Source organism: Syngnathoides biaculeatus, chromosome 1 (genome assembly GCF_019802595.1).
Source record: "Syngnathoides biaculeatus isolate LvHL_M chromosome 1, ASM1980259v1, whole genome shotgun sequence".
In the NCBI taxonomy this organism is placed as follows: domain Eukaryota; kingdom Metazoa; phylum Chordata; class Actinopteri; order Syngnathiformes; family Syngnathidae; genus Syngnathoides; species Syngnathoides biaculeatus.
The window spans coordinates 3,869,546-3,886,217 of NC_084640.1; the positions used below are offsets into that span (position 1 = coordinate 3,869,546).

The window sequence follows — 16,672 nt, forward strand, 5'->3', positions numbered from 1 at the left end:
TGGCATGCACTCGCGGAAATGCTAAAAACAAATACGCATTTCTATTCAAGTATATTGGGCACAATAGCAATGCGGAGTAAATGTCTTAAGGAGCCAATCAATGATGAAAGGTGATCAATTGATCGGCATAAAATGCTCATGATCGGCCGATACCGATCAAATCGGAGTAAGGTCTAGTGCATTTTAATTAGCGTATTTTCTGCACTAAAAGACACCCCTAAAAGCCTTTTAATTTTCTCAAAAGCCTACGGTGCGCCTTATATTGTGGTGCGCCTTATATATGGATCAATATTAAGCCTTTAGTGCAGCTCTATCTAATGGATGCATAACTTACAGTGAAGACAATAAGTATATGTTGAACACAGCATCTCAACTTCATTAGAATTGGGTTTGTATCTACGGGTGTGAGGTGGAATATGCCCTAAACTGGTTGCCAGTCAATCGCAAGGCACATACAGTGAAGAAAATAAGTTTTTGAACACCCTGGTATATTGCAAGTTCTCCCACTTAGAAATCATGGAGGGGTCTGAAATTTTCATCGTCAGAGCATCTCCAATGTGAGAGAGATAATCTAAAAAGAAAAATCCAGAAATCACAATGTATGATTTTTTTAATTATTTATTTGTGTGATACAGCTGAAAATAAGTATTTGAACACCTGAGAAAAACAATGTTATTATTTTTACATTAGCCTTTGTTTGCAATTACAGAGGTCAAACGTTTCCTGTAGTTGTTCACCAGGTTTGCACACACTGCCAGAAGGATTTTGGCCCACTCCTCCACACAGATCTTTAGATCACACAGGTTTCTGGGCTGTCACTGAGAAACACGGAGTTTCAGCTCCCTCCAAAGATTTTCTATTGGGTCTAGGTCTGGAGACTAGCTCTGCCACGCCAGAACCTTGATATGCTTCTTACGAATTTACTCCTTAGTTTTGCTGACTGTGTGCTTCGCGCCATTGCCATGTTGAAAGACCCAGCCACGACCCATCTTCAATCATCTGAGGGAAAGAGGTTGTTCCCCCAAATCTCACAATACATGGCAGCGGTCATCCTCTCCTTAACACAGTCCAGTCATCCTGTACCATGTGCAGAAAAAAAACCCTAAAAGCATGATGCCACCACCCCCATGCTTCACAGTAGGGATAGTATTCTTGAGATGGAACTCATCATTCATCTTTCTCCAAACACGGTTAGTAGAATTATGACCAGAAAGTTCCATTTTGGTCACATCTGACCACAAAACATTCTCCCATGTCTCCTCTGTATCATCCAAATGCTCATTGGCAAACGTAAGATGGGCCTTGACATGTGCTGGTTTAAGTAAGGGAACCTTCCGTGCCATGCATGATTTCAAACCATGACGTCTTAGTGTATTATCAACAGTAACCTTGGAAACGGTGGTCCCAGCTCTTTTCAGGTCATTGACCAACTCCCGTCGTGTAGTCCTCACCTTTCTAAAAATCATTGAGACCCCACAAGGTGATATCTTCCATGGGGCTCCACTCCGATTGAGATTGATAGTCATGTTTAGCTTCTTCCATTTTCTAATGGTTGCTTCAACAGTAGACCTTTTTTCATCAAACTGCTTGGCAATTTTTCCGTAGCCCTTTCCTGACGTGTGGAGTTGTACAATTTTGTCTCTGGTGTCTTTGGACAGCTCATTGGTCTTGGCTATGTTACAAGTTTGAGTCTTACTGATTGTATGGGGTGGACAGGTGTCTTTATGCAGTTAACGACCTCACACAGGTGCATCTGATTCCGGATAATACGTGGAGTGGAGGTGGACTTTTAAAGGGGGACTAACAGATCTTTGAGGGTCAGAATTCTAGCTGATGAACAACTATCGGAAACGTTTGACCTCTGTAATTGCAAACAAAGGCTACTGTACCAAATATTAACATTGTTTTTCTCATGTGTTCAAATACGTATTTGCAGCTGTATCACACAAATAAATCATTAAAAAAATCATACATTGTGATTTCTGGATTTTTCTTTTTAGATTATCTCTCTCACAGTGGACAAGCACCTACAATGAAAATTTCAGACCCCTCCATGATTTCTAGGTGAGAGAATTTGCAATTTAGCAGGGTGTTCAAATACTTATTCTCTTCACTGTAACGCCAGCCTCTACTGTAGTGTCTATTCTATGTGCCTTATATTACGGTGTATGTTATAATATGGTCCACCTTATATATGGATGGAGTTTTAAAATAGGCCATTCATAGGAGGTGTGCTTTATAATGCGGTGAGCCTTATATAGTGCAGAAAATACGGTACTTTTTTTTTCCTCTGTTGTAAATAAAGTACATTTTGTCACATGCCCATCGATAATTTTTGATACATTTTCTGGATGATGTAGATATGATCAAGGAAGGTAAATATTCACATGACAAAAGCTTATCCCTACCAACACGGATGATTCCTCATTGTCACATCGCAAGTTCAAGTGCATGCAACACATTAAGCACCTTACATGAGATTTACAAATGTGAGTTAGAGGTGGGCTTTGCGTTGAAGGACAATGCAGCTTCCTCAGGGAGTGTGAAATTTAGCGAAAGATAAAGTTGCCATGTATGATGAGGGAGGATACATTGATCAAAGATTGGAAGTGAAAGACCAAGTCTGCAGAGTTAAGCAGATCTGACAAGCGACTGACTGACAAACATATTAGCCTGACTGCCAACAGCTCTAAGTGCGGCCATGTGAACTACTCATAAAAGTTAGGGAGATTCAGATTTTGCATGGAATTTCAGTATGAATCTAAAATGCACTATAACCTTTACAGGTGAAGTTAAATTTACTTTCTCAAAACTTTTGAAACCATGTCAAACTGCACAACTTTTCAGTACTTTTTTTCCACAACTTCCTTTTCTAACTAGGAGTTTAAATGCAAAATTCACAACAATTTGTGATCCATCCATGAATCATCCAACACATTTCCTAGTTTAATTACAAACCCTTTAAAAAATGAATGTCATCAAAGTTTATTTAATATTATAGTTCCATTAAAAAAGTTAACTGTCAATGATTATATATTCAGGGCCCATAATTTTACTGTAACTATTTCAAGCATTTATCTGCTTATTTTTACATGATTTGGGCTTCCTCCTCAGCCTCAAAATCAGGAACTCAAAAAATGTGAATACTGTGAAGAAATCAGCCCAGATTTTGGTGGCCATAAATGTTTCAGAACTGTCACACACTAACTACTAAATTCAAAGCACCTGCAGTTTTCCATTCATCTCATTAAATTACTTCAGCGTGTTCAATTGTCTCAGTTGTCCTCAACATGAGGAAGACTGCAGACTTGACTGGCCAGAAGAACATCATTGGTACCCTCCATAGCATGGGTAGACCACATAGGTTCATTACTAAGAAGGGTGTCTGTTCACAGAATTATATGTCCAAGCATATCAATGGAAAGCAGACAATGACAAAATGTGGCAGGAGAAGATGGACCAGAAAAAGTGATGACCGTGAGTTTCAGCAGATTATCAAACAGAGAAGATTCAAGAATGTAACAGAAATTCAGAGAGTGAAATGGCGCAGGAGTCACAGCTTCAAATCCACTGCATTTGGATGCATTCGGGAGATGGACTAAAACTGTTGGATTCCTCTCCTCAAGCCACTTCTGAGCCTGAGCCAATGTAGGAGGAGAAAATAACAAAGTAGTTGAAATTGTTTAAATTGTGGTCCCTGAATCTATAATGGATGAAAGTTAAACTTTTTGAATGGAATTATGGAAATAAACTTTTTCATGTTATATATTCAATTTTTGGGAGATAAAGTCTGAAGGATGAAATAGTCCTCCTTATCTCATCATGCTCTTCTCTTTTTGACGTCATGAGACTAATGACGTGGCAACTACTCAACAGTACCTCACCATTGCAAGGTATAAAACAAGATATTCTCAGAAAGAAGTGGTCACTGAGATTAGTTTTCAAGTTAGTTCATCATTAACAGACAACTATTTCCAAAGGTGAAATACAGCACGTTTGTCCAACTCACGGCAACATTATAGATGGCCATGCCCACAGCTCGGTGGTCGTTGATTTTCTCCGTGGAGATAGACTTGGTCTCATAAGCCAGGAATATCCCGAGCAGCAGCAGTAAGCCTTTGTAACCGTACACCACACCTGCAGAGAAAGGTTGAGAAAGGTCACTCACACACAAAACACAGTGCTGAAGGTTTACAGTACATATTATAATGGTATTGGAGCACTGGAATTCTACTGCCAAGATACTCAGAGAGGCAGGCAGGATAGTACTTAGGGTGCCTTCTGGTAGGAAAGGGGAGAAGGAGACTTGGTGGTGGAACCTCAAAATACAGGAAGTCATCCAAGGAAAGACATTAATGAAGAAGAAGTGGGACATGGAGAGGACTAAAGAGAGGCAGAAGGAATACAGTGAGATGCGACGTAGGGCAAAATTAGAGGTGGCGAAGGCTAAAAAAAGAGGGATATGATGACATGTACACCAGGTTGGATACGAAAGAAGGAGAAAAGAATCTCTACAGGTTGGCCAGATAGAGGAATAGAGATGGGAAGAATGTGCAGCAAGTAAAGGTGATTAAGGATAGCGATGGAAATATATTGACTGGTGCCAGTAGATGTAGTAGATGTAGATTTAGATGGAAAGAGTACTTTGAGAAGTTAATGAAGAGAATGGGAGAGAAGGTAGAGTCGAAGAGGCAAGCGTGAATGACCAGGAAGTAGCAATGATTAGTAAAGGGGGAAGGTAGAAATGCACTGAACAGAATGAAAAATGATAGAATGATCCTGATAACATACCAGTGGAGGTATGGAAGCAATTGGGAGAGGTGACTGTGGAGTTTTTGACCAACTTATTCAATAGAATACTAGGAGAGAAGATGGCAGAAGAATGGTGGAAAAGTGTGCTAGTCCCCATTTTTAAGAACAAAGGCGATGTTCAGAGCTGTACAAACTATAGAGGAATAAAGATGATGAGCCACACAATGAAGTTATGGGAAATAGTAGTGGAGGCTAGACTTAGGACAGAAGTAAGTATCTGCGAGCAACAGTATGGTTTCATTCTGAGAAAGAGTACCACAGATGCATTATTTTCCTTGAGGATGCTCGTGGAAATGTACAAAGAAGGTCAGAAGGAGCTACATTGTGTCTTTGTAGACCTAGAGAAAGCCTATGACAGAGTACCAAGAGAGGAACTGTGGTACTGCATGCGCAAGTCTAGTGTGGCGGAGGAATCTGTTAGAATAGTACAGGACATGTATGAGTGCAGCAGAACAGCGGTGGTGTGTCAGAAGAATTTAAGGTGATCCGCGCTGAGCCCCTTCCTGTTTGCAGTAGTAATGGATAGGCTGACAGATGAGGTTAGACTTGAATCCCCTTGGACTATGATATTCGCAGATGATATTGTGAGCTGCAGTGAAAGGAGGGAGCAGGCGGAGAAACAATTAGAAAGATGGAGGCACGGACTGGAAAGGAGAGGAATGAGGATTAGCCGAAGTAAAATATATATAATATATGTGTATGAATGTGAGGGGCGAAGGAGGAGGAGTGAAGCTTCAGGGAGAAGAGATAGAGAGGGTGAATGACTTCAAATACTTGGGGTCAACAATGGAGAGCAATGGAGAGTGTGGTGAAGAAGTGAAGAAACTGGTCCAAGCGGGGTGGAACAGGTGGCGGAAGGTCTCTGCTGTTCTATGCGGCAAAAGAGTCTCTGCTAGGATGAAGGTCAAAGTTTATAAAACAGTGGTGAGATGGTGGCACTGAAGAAACAACAAGAAGTAGAACTGGAGGTAGCAGAAATGAAGATGCTGAGGTTCTCGCTTGGAGTGAACAGGTTAGATAGGATTAAAAACGAGCTCTTTAGAGGGACAGCCAAAGTTGGATGTTTTGGAGACAAGGTTAGAGAGAGCAGACTTGGATGGTTTGGACATGTTCAGAGACGAGAGAGTGAGTATATTGTTAGAAGGGTGTTGAGGATGGAGCTGCCAGGCTAAAGAGCGAGAGGAAGACCAAAGATAAAGTTGATGGATGTTGTGAGGGAGGACATGAGGACAGTGGGTGTTAAAGAAGAAGATGCATGAGATAGGCTTCGATGGAAAAAGATAACACGCTTTGGCAACCTCTAACAGGACAAGCCGAAAGGAAAAGAAAAATTAATAGTATTGGAGCACGACTTTAGTGCTCAGAAACCTGATTCGCTATTCAGATTGATTCTTGAATCGTAATGAAAAGCCACATTTTGTCATGCTCCTGGTTTCCTGCCCAGGCTGGGCTTGGCCAGCCAATTAGTCAGAGCACACCTGCACCGTGTTACAGTTGATGACGCCCAGTATAGATAGGACTTGGGGGACGACTTGTCCTCCGCTAGATCGTCGTCCTTGATGCCTCGTTCCCGCACTCCTGCTTGCCTGACTTCTGTTCTCCGTGCACCGACCCACGCCTGTCCACTCACCACCCACGTAAGCCTGGCGTACTATAACTTCTGCCTGGTTTGGACTGCTTACCTGAACACTGACCTTGGACTGAATAAAGGTTTCGTCTGCACCGTCTGCGTGTCTCTGGAGTCGTGCATTTGGGTCCGCCCTCGTGCCCCGTTCGTGACACATTTGGAATAACAATCTTTGCATTTGCATCAAAACGAGACTAAGTACGGATTTTATTCTGAGAAGTACTGCAATGGTTTTGTTTATGTCCGCTGTCACTTTGACTTAGTGTATATCAATTCTGTCCCTGCATGCATTGAAGCTTCACTGACAACTCCATAGTTAAAAAAAAATTGCTGCGCTGAAGGAAGCTTGTGTTTCACTGAGCTCTCCAATGAGCAGCACAGACAACATGGAAGCAGCACAAGAGAAGTGCAAAAGGACAATCACTGGGGGGAGATTTAATGGGAGAAAGTTCATCCAACACAGCGTGAAGCTTGCCTGACTTGGTAGCCAGGAAGGTAAGTAGGAGAAGGCTAGCTGCAATTGCAGCAGCTTAAGTGAATCTGTTGGGATTTATGGCACCGATGATGAAAGCAACAGAGATCGTGCCAGCGACATAGCTGTGGCAAGGGGTAGTTATTAAAGTGAGCGATTTTAAACTAAAAATAAAATATTTTCTAGACAGGGATGCAGCAACTAAAACACGTCAGTCAAAATGTATCCGTTAAAACGTACGACTGTCTTCTCTGACATGTTCAATAATAAATAATATGAATCTTTCATTGATTGGATGATTATTTTGGAACTGTACAAGGAGAAGTATCCATCCATCCATTTTCTGAGCCACTTATCCTCATGAGGGTCACGGGAGTGCTGGAGCAAATCCCAGCTGTCATCGGGTAGGAGGCAGGTTACACCCTGAAATGGTTTCCAGCCAAATGCAGGGCACATCGAGACAAACAGCCACACTCACTGTCACACCTGTGGGCAATTTAGAGTGTTCAATTAATGTTGCTTGAAATAAAAACCACCATTTAAAATTATCCATCCATCCATTTTCTGAGCCGCTTATCCTCAAAAGGGTCACAGGGAGTGCTGGAGCCTATCCCAGCTGTCATTCCACAGGAGGCAGGGTACACCCTGAAGTGGTTGCCAGCCAATCACAGAACACGGAGACAGACAACAGTCGCACTCACAATCACACCTAGGGGCAATTTAGAGTGTCCAATCAATGCATATCTTTAAGATATGGGAGGAAACTGGAGGGCTCGGAAAAAACCCACGCATGGACGAGGAGAACATGCAAACTCCACACAGGCAGGTCCGGGATTGAACCCGGGACCTCAGAACTGTGACGCCAACGCTTTACCAGCTCATCTACCATGCCGCCCATGTTGGACATAATCATTTTAATTTTGTAAGTCTTATGGGAGGACACACATGAAATACTATAACATTTATTTTATCCTGGCATTGTACTGTTCCCTAAAGGACCACCATAACGAAATAAGGCTTGAGCTCATCATTGATTTATGAATAAACTAGACCATGTTGTGAGAATCCCCTGGATTGAAAGAAGTCTGCAAAATTAATAATGAAGACCCATTTCAGAGCCAATACTTTTGCCATCTGTGTTCACAAAGACATCTACATAGAAACAGTGCAATTATTATAACAGATTCACGCAGTGGTTCCCTAGTCCAATTAGTGCAACAGCTTTAATCAAATACCACAAGAATTAAAAGAAAAAAGAAAATTACACATTTCACTTTTTTATTAGAATCCCCATGTTCACAGAACCCACAGTATCCCTTTCCTTTGTAACGTAATTTTTTTAGATTTTTGGCAGTGTTCGTTAAAAGGTTCAAAGAAGGAAGGTTACATGAAATACATTTGTATATCCTTTCTCCCCCTTATTATACATTTGGGGTGATGTTCTCAGGCTTGCTAGCATCCTTTCTTCTCTAAACATAACAACGGTCATTATAGCCATACATTTCAAATTTTTGTTTCATCAGACCACAGGACAAATCTACAAAAATGAAGATATTCAAACCTCAGTGCATTTGAAAACTATAATCGGTCTTTTTGTTTCTTTTGGAATAATAGCTTCTTCCTTGCAGAGTCCCACCTGGATACAGTACAGTGGATAATGACACTCTTAACTTCTTCAGCTCCCATCTTCACTAAGTCTTTTTCTTTTGATTTTGCGTTGATACGCACATTTCAGACTGAAGCATGTTCATTTCTGGGACATGGAAACTATCTCCTTTGTGAATGGTACGATAGGTGGACATTACATATAAGTGCTTAAACATATAAAAGTGACACTTTCAGGAATCTGGAAAATAAAACCACAGATGAACCAGATTTGTGCAAGCCCACAATTATCTTCCTGATATCTTGGCTTATTTGTTGGCCTTTCCTCTGTTGTTACACAAAAACGCAGTTGTGCCTACTTCAAATACACCTGCATGTGTGTCTCTAATTCACTTAAACATCAGAAGGTACCAAAGAAGTATCACCATCTGTTTTTTTCCCAAAATGTTGTAAAAGCATGGTCATCTTATTTTATGTAAACTTGACTTTTAACAGGGAGGGGAAAAAAGGATTTTTATATTGTGTAAAAAAATTTTCAACTGTAGACAAAATAGGGGATCAGTGGTTGCCATGGCAATGACACAACCCTCTCCCTAAATTGCAAACCAATATGCAATTATAGTATTGAGAACTGATAATTTTAATTTTAGACTCTCAGGAGGGACTGAATAAATCCTTACACCCACATTTTCACAAAGTAGCAAGAATGAGGCGGTAGAGGTACTGATGTTTTAAGTATAGGAGTGTTGTCTATCTGTAAAGAAGTTAATACAATAATTAAGCAACTTCAATGGAATTTAGAAGCCCAATTAGTTCTACTAATGATATACTTTGAATTTCCCTCCCTCCCAGTACCTTCTAATTGTAAATTCAAATAATATCAGTATTATCCATGCAAATTTGTACAGTACATAAGTTGATATATTTGAAAGAATTTTTATCATTTGATTGCTCAACCTACTTGCCCAAAAGGTTTTGACCTTCCTACCTTTGATTTGGGTTCAGAACCACAACATGGGATCTGTGTTTGATTACGAGGGTGGGGCAATTTTGTTGGACTAAAATTGAATGATTGTTGCTGAACTAAAACTCAACAGAACTTCAGTTTTAGTTTCGTTAAACCAAGCAAGTGTTGGGATCATCGACTAATGAACTTACCCAGCCAGGTGTTCATTTTTTCCGAGCTGCAGTGCTCCAATAATGGTTGGATTAAAACGTCCAGGTCTCCTTTTGGGGATTCTCGGGTGAATTTCTTTGTACATGCAAGCAATATCAATACAGAGAAATGCACATGTGAATATTGTATATTTCTGCCAATACAATAAATGATAGAGTATTGATACAACTCTAGAAAGAAGAAATGAAATATACTACTACAACAATAATATCTATTATTAATTACAACAATTCAATTGAAATACAACCCAATAAAGTGACTATATGGCAGGTTTCTCTCTCTTGAGCCAGAGAGATGGCAGCTTCTGGTGCTGTATGTTGCTTTAACGTCCATGTGAGAAGGATCTTTATCATAATTCTCACCATCATATCGAAGGTACCTGTCATAATGTAAAGAGCTATTGCTCAGAAAAACAAAACAAAATATTTTTGTACTATTCTCTTCCCATTTAGTTTTAGTTTGTAAATATCCGATTTTTTTCCAATGTTGACATTTACTTACAGTATACAGCAAAAATAATATGTACAGTATACTGTATATACATAGTACTATACTATAGTATTATCCATCCATCCATTTTCTTTGCCGCTTATCCTCACGAGAGTCGCGGGGAATGCTGGAGCCTATCCCAGCTTACTATAGTATTAATAATTTACAAATGCATTGCTGAATTTAGATGATTTTAGAGATAAACTAATATGGCGATATCATAAATGATTTATCCTTCTGTGCCTCAATCTATTAGACGCAGCTTTTAAAACATAAAACATAAACTATAAAAAGTAAATATTTGTTTCTTCTGGCTACAATATATGAGAATGACTGACCATAAAATCAGCAAATAAAAGTAAAATAGTTGATTTCCAAATAGCTTTTGTTCATGATTATTTTCACAACAAGAACTCAGTTATAGTGAATCTTAGTTATGGTTTCTCTCCGAGGGCCATTAAGATCCATATTAATCCATACAAATATATAATCGTTTCATATTATTAATAATTAATTAAATATAGCAGGATGGATCCCATGGGCCTTGAGTTTGACAGCCATACACAATAAAGACTTTTACAGCAGGTTTTAAAATACAAAAAAAAAAAAAAAAAAAGACTGTCAAACCGTCGTTATTGTTTACTCACATATAAAGAGGATTGCAATATGACTGGATAATCATACCTCCACTGTGATATGTAAAGGATCCACAATCTGCCAGATCATGAGAGACAAGATGTCGAGGCCAAGCAGGATGCCAACAGTAGCGTAGAGCTTCCATGGCTCCAGGTGCTGCAGAGGTACAGCGGGGTCAGGAAAAGTCACAAATCCTCTCTCTTTCTCTAATATTATGAAAGAGGGTTTGATGAAGCCAAAAAAACAGACTCGCAAGAGCTGTTCCAGAAACAGTGATCCATCACTAACTGAGTCCAATACAATGTGCTCTCAAAGCACGGGGCCGTGACAGCAATGACACAAAAGGACATACAAATGGGAATGCACAACAGACTGCCTTATTCAGAGAAAGCAGTTGTTGCTGTTTTTATGATTAACAGGAGAATAATTTTGTCGGACCAGGTCCAATATAAAAAAGCGACTTTTGATTTTTTGTATTACTTAACACGACGAAGGTCTCTGGTTATGCAGGTGAGGGTATCAGTGGATTGTGAACCTATGTTGAGACATAATGATATATTCACGTACACAATCACAGCTACTAACAGCGTTAATTTATGAATGCATGAAGGGGTTAAGCATTTCAACCAGGTAACATCCAGCAACTCCACCTATAGAGCTCGTGCACCATATTGCCAGTTTAACAAAGCATTGTTCTAAGTTAATTCCATTGAGATGAAACGAAAATACGTCTCATAGCAAGACATCCAGAGTTTTGTCTGATACCGTTAAACATTTAAGAGGTGATAATAAATGAAGATACATGGAAAAATTAGAGACACTTGGCCTAGAAGATCCATATTTAATGCCGAAGTCGATGTTTTCGTTGATATGAAAGTGGACTGTTAATTCACTTCCGCTTGTCTTGGACAACTGGATATACACAAATATGTGGTGAGTAAGTCGTCACGATTTACACTGCAAAGTTTGAAAGTGGATAAAAGTCTAGACACATATAAATACTTCGTTGGTGGATCTGTTCTCAATCAGGAATAAATCCCACATAGTGATGGACCCACTCAGATTTTTTCAATGCAAATACCAATATTTAAATAAATGACCTTTGGTTTTACACAAGCTTGCATTCATTAACTATGAGTGGGAAAATTTTTTAGCCTCCGGACATGAAAGAGTATTGCCGCCACATGTTTACCTCCGTAAACCTCTCTTTGAAAGATGAAACTGTTCAAAAGTCAATGCATTTTGTATTCAAAAGTATAACTTTGAGTCCAACCTTTTTAAAATCTCAGATAAACTAATGGATTGCAGCACAAGATGGCACTTCTATTAAATATTTGATCAAATACGTCATGTTTGAAACAACAGCAGAATCGCACTTGCCCAGAGATCCTCGATGACAAACATCGGCTTCAGGGCGAGGAGGTGATGTGTAAACAAATAGAATCTTTTGTGGCCTATTTTCAACTGTAACTAATGTTGTGAGCATCGACATTTCTAACAGGAAATGTCATTTAATTAGACATTTTCTCCCAGTGATGCAATCAATTCCAGTTACATCAATTTTGTAATCATCTTACAAGTAATTAGTTACTCCCAATGCTGGCTGTGAAAAAGTCGCTGTTTGCTGTGGCATGGTATTGTAAACATGATACAACAGTTAAGAGGATGTTACTCAAAGTCTTTATATTTCAGTGCCAGAAAACAAGGTTGCTGGTGATTTTTTAATAGAATCTTGAAGCAGTTAGCCTTTCACGCTATGAGATGAGTGGTTACAGCACTGGGAGTGTGAGAATTAAGTATATTAAACTTCCTCAGTTTTGTCTCAGCTGAGTAATACGACAAACCCTCTTAATTGGCTTTCTATAGCTAAGGCTTCTCATAAATATTCAGTATGGTGCTTCATCTCTCTGCTGGAAGAAGCCTTGCTCTCGCGTCGCAGCAGGATCATCCACTAAGATGTCCTGTCAACAGTGAAAACGATATGAGAAATACGAGGAAATCGCTCGGAAGAAGTGGGGAAAAAGGGAGACCTTCCGCTGTTTGGACTTGTTTGAAAAATACATTGACTTGGCAGAATGACAAATGCAGTAGATGCTATACAGCGCTCAAGGGCAAGTAGTGGGCCAAATGTAAAAGCATGGGGTGAGTAAATGTAAAAAGATAACACTTGATTGGGGGATACATCATCTCTGCCCTGAGCTTGCCCTTGAAGGAGATGACGATGAAATAAAGCTGAATGAACCCTGCTGCTCAGCAGAGACACATACATACAGTAAATCCAATCCACAGCTTCCTTTTCACAGTTACCTTCTTCTTATCCTTCTTATCATCCTTCTTGGTGAAGACGGTATGGACCCACCAGATCTTGGTGAACATGCTGCCATATGCAAGACTGAAACCCAGACCGAGCAGCCACAGGCGAAACTGTCAGAAGCAAAGATATTAAGAAAGACTTCAGAATTTTAAATTACTATATCAAACAAATTAACCAAATCAGCTTCACACACATTTGGCATCATCAGCCTTGTCTCAGATGAAAAGACTTTCTTAAGCAACCTTAGAATGAAATGAGTCTTCTCAGAGGCTGTCTGGCTTGCCACTGACATTGTGTTTCTGCTTTTGCCCTGGTAGTGGGCAACACAAGGGAAGACTTTCAATTAAGAAAGAAATGAAGATGGGGAAGGTAATTACTGTATCTTCTTACATGAGAGGGTAATTTTAAAATTTCATGAGTTCTCTTCTCAGACTCAGGGGACAGCTGTGGCACCAACAAAAACATTGAGGTCACTTTCACTTCAAGTAAAGGCTATTTCTTAAGGTAGCTGAGGAGTCTACTAATGCACCACACATTAACAATGCATTAAAAATACATTCTTCTGAACTTGAACAGTTGAATAAATCCTTGAATATTTACAAAAATAAATCAAACACAGGGAGTCCTCGGGTTAAGACTGTCTCGACCTAAGACGTTTCAACTTTACAATGCTCGTCCCCCGTCCCCCGTTTTGCCTGGTTAATACTTGTCCGTGTTTGTGCGCTGGGAGCGACGTCGCATTTTTTGCCCTCATTTTTAGACATTATGGCCCCAAAGAAGAAAGCTCTGTCTTTTAGCAATGCTTCTGCAGCAAAAGGAAAATCCACTACCATGAAACAAATCTTAAGACCATAAAAAGATTGGAGAAAGGAGACACCAACACCACCAAGGCTTTAGTCGGTCGACCGTGGTAAGTTATTTTAGCCAAAGCCTGTATTTTAGCGCATGTGAAGGGTTCCATTCCTATGTCGGATATAATGATCACAAAACAAGGTTCTTTGATACTTGTTAGTATGGAGAGGATTGAGGACGAAGTTCTTTCGCAATAGCTAAGCACAGCCTCCCCTTCCTCTTCTCCATTCACCTCCCAGGAGTCGTTAAGTACATCATCTTGTTTGTTTCAATGTACTGTATTTGTTTTTTTTTTTATTCAAAGTATTTTGATGTAAATTCTGACTTTAATGGTGGAATTGAAATTCGAGTTAAGTTCCTACTGGAGGAACGGATCTCAGTCGTAGACTGAGGGCTCCTTGTAATCAACCCTACATTAAACTAACTGGATGATGAGATTCACTTACAAGTGTCTTGATGATATCGTATTGTTAGAAGTAGACAAGTACAGCTGTCTGTCGAATTTCAAACATTCTAAAGGCGTACAACCAAAAGTCCAAGAAAAAAAAAACCTTAATAAGTGCACAGAATGTAGGTTGCATCATCATCGTCCATCACGTCAGAATTCTGGTATTTCATGTGACTTCATTTTCGTGAGCATCGACAGGATTAACTGCAGGTATATTTAGCCTTTGCTTGATGTGTGTGTGTGTGTGTGTGATGTGATGCGATCACAGAAGAGCACGACTGTTAGCAAAGAGGAGAATTCAAATTGAACCATAAAATTGAGGAGTGACGTCAAAAAGCAGTGTAAAGTCTCTACTCAGACATTAGTGTTGATTACAAAGCAAGAATGCAATGTACAGTGACAAGTGAGCTTTGTTTAATTTTCAACTGTTTTTTTTTTTCCTACGTGATTGCCATCGGCCGAGCCAGCACGTGTTCCCATCGTTAAAGAATAGCATAACTTAACCTCTCTGTGTAAATTATCCATACATCTCTGTCCAGGGTCCTTAGTATAATATCAAAAACTAAACAGTAAGTTGACAATAAAAATAACATGAATGGAATTTATACAGTGACGAAAATAAGTATTTGAACACCCTGGTATATTGCAAGCTCTGGTCTGGTCAAGTCTGAAATTGTCATCATCGGCGCATGTCCACCGTGAGAGAGATATAATCTGAAAAGAAAAATCCAGTAACCACAATGTATGATTTTTTTTAACAATTTATTTGTGTGATACAGCTGAAAGTAAGTATTTGAGCACCTAAGAAAAACAATGTTAATATTTGGTATAGTAGCCTTTGTTTGCAATTACAGATGTCAAACGTTTCCTATAGTTGTTCACCAGGTTTGCACACACTGCAGGAGGGATTTAGGCCCACTCCTCCACACAGATGTACTCTAGATCAGACAGGTTTCTGGGCTGTCGCTGAGAAACACAGAGTTTCAGCTCCCTCCAAAGATTTTCTATTGGGTTTAGGTCTGGAGACTGGCTAGGCCACGCCAGAACCTTGATATGCTTCTTACAGAGCCACACCGTGGTTTTCCTGGCTGTGTGCTTTGGGTCGTTGTCATGTTGATCCATCTTCAATACTCTAACTGAGGGAAAGAGGTTGTTCCCCCAAATCTTACAATACATGCGGCCATTCTCTCCTTAATACAGTGCAGTCGTCGTGTCCCATGTGCAGAAAAACAATCCCAAAGTATGATGCTACCACCCCCCATGCTTCACAGGAGGTATGGTGTTCTTGGGATGGAACTCATCATTCATCTTTCTCCAAACACTGTTAGTGGAATTATGACCAAAAAGTTCTATTTTGGTTTCATCTGACCACAAAACTTTTCCCATGACTCCTCTGTATCATCCAAATGGTCATTGGCAAACTTAAGACTGTCCTTGACATGTGCTGGTTTAAGCAGGGGAACCTTCCGTGCCATGCATGATTTCAAAACATGATGTCTTAGTGTATGACCAACAGTCACCTTGGAAACGGTGGTCCCAGCTCTTTTCAGGTCATTGACCAAGTCCCGTCGTGTAGTCCTGGCCTGATTCCCCACCTTTCTAAGGAACATTGAGACCCCGGAGGTGATATCTTGCATGGGGCTCCACTCCGATTGAGACTGACCATCATGTTTAGCTTCTTCCATTTTCTTATGATTGCTCCAACAGTGGACCTTTTCTCACCAAGCTGCTAGGCAATTTCACTGGAGTTTTTTCCACCCGTGTGGAGTTGTACAATTTTGTCTCTAGTGTCTTTGGACAGCTCTTTGGTCTTGGCCACGTTACAAGTTTGGGACTTACTGATTGTATGGGGTGGACAGTAGTCTTTATGCAGCTAACGACCTCACACATGTGCATCTGATTCAGGATAATACATGGAGTGGAGGTGGACTTTTAAAGGCGGCCTAACAGGTCTTTGAGGGTCAGAATTCTAGCTGATAGGTGTTCAAATACTTATTTGCAGCTGTATCACACAAACCAATCATTAAAAAAATCATACATTGAGATTTCTGGATTTTTCGTTTTAGATTATCTCTCTCACAGTTGACATGCACCTACGATGAAAATTTCAGACCCCTCCATGATTTCTAGGTGAGAGAATTCACAATATAGCATGGTGTTAAAATACTTATTTTCTTCACTGTACTTCAAAGTGAACTGTGAACAAAGGGACCTTGCTTTTTCGTTTTGCCCATAATTTT

General features: G+C 39.9%; 1 protein-coding gene across 15 annotated transcripts in view; it reads right to left on the minus strand.

The window, feature by feature from the left end:
• gabbr1b (gamma-aminobutyric acid (GABA) B receptor, 1b) overlaps positions 1 to 16,672 on the minus strand; it is a 326,457-nt gene that overhangs the window by 42,984 nt on the left and 266,801 nt on the right. For all 15 annotated transcript variants that reach the window (XR_009796880.1, XM_061833538.1, XM_061833452.1 and 12 more), the window contains 4 exons: positions 13,126 to 13,242; positions 10,867 to 10,974; positions 9,675 to 9,768; positions 4,010 to 4,137 (listed from right to left, as the gene is read on the minus strand). Coding sequence is in view for 14 of the 15 variants with exons in the window: in XM_061833538.1 (XP_061689522.1) it covers positions 4,010 to 4,137; positions 9,675 to 9,768; positions 10,867 to 10,974; positions 13,126 to 13,242 (447 nt within the window). In the remaining variant the exon portion in view is untranslated. The remainder of the gene's footprint in view (positions 1 to 4,009; positions 4,138 to 9,674; positions 9,769 to 10,866; positions 10,975 to 13,125; positions 13,243 to 16,672) is intronic.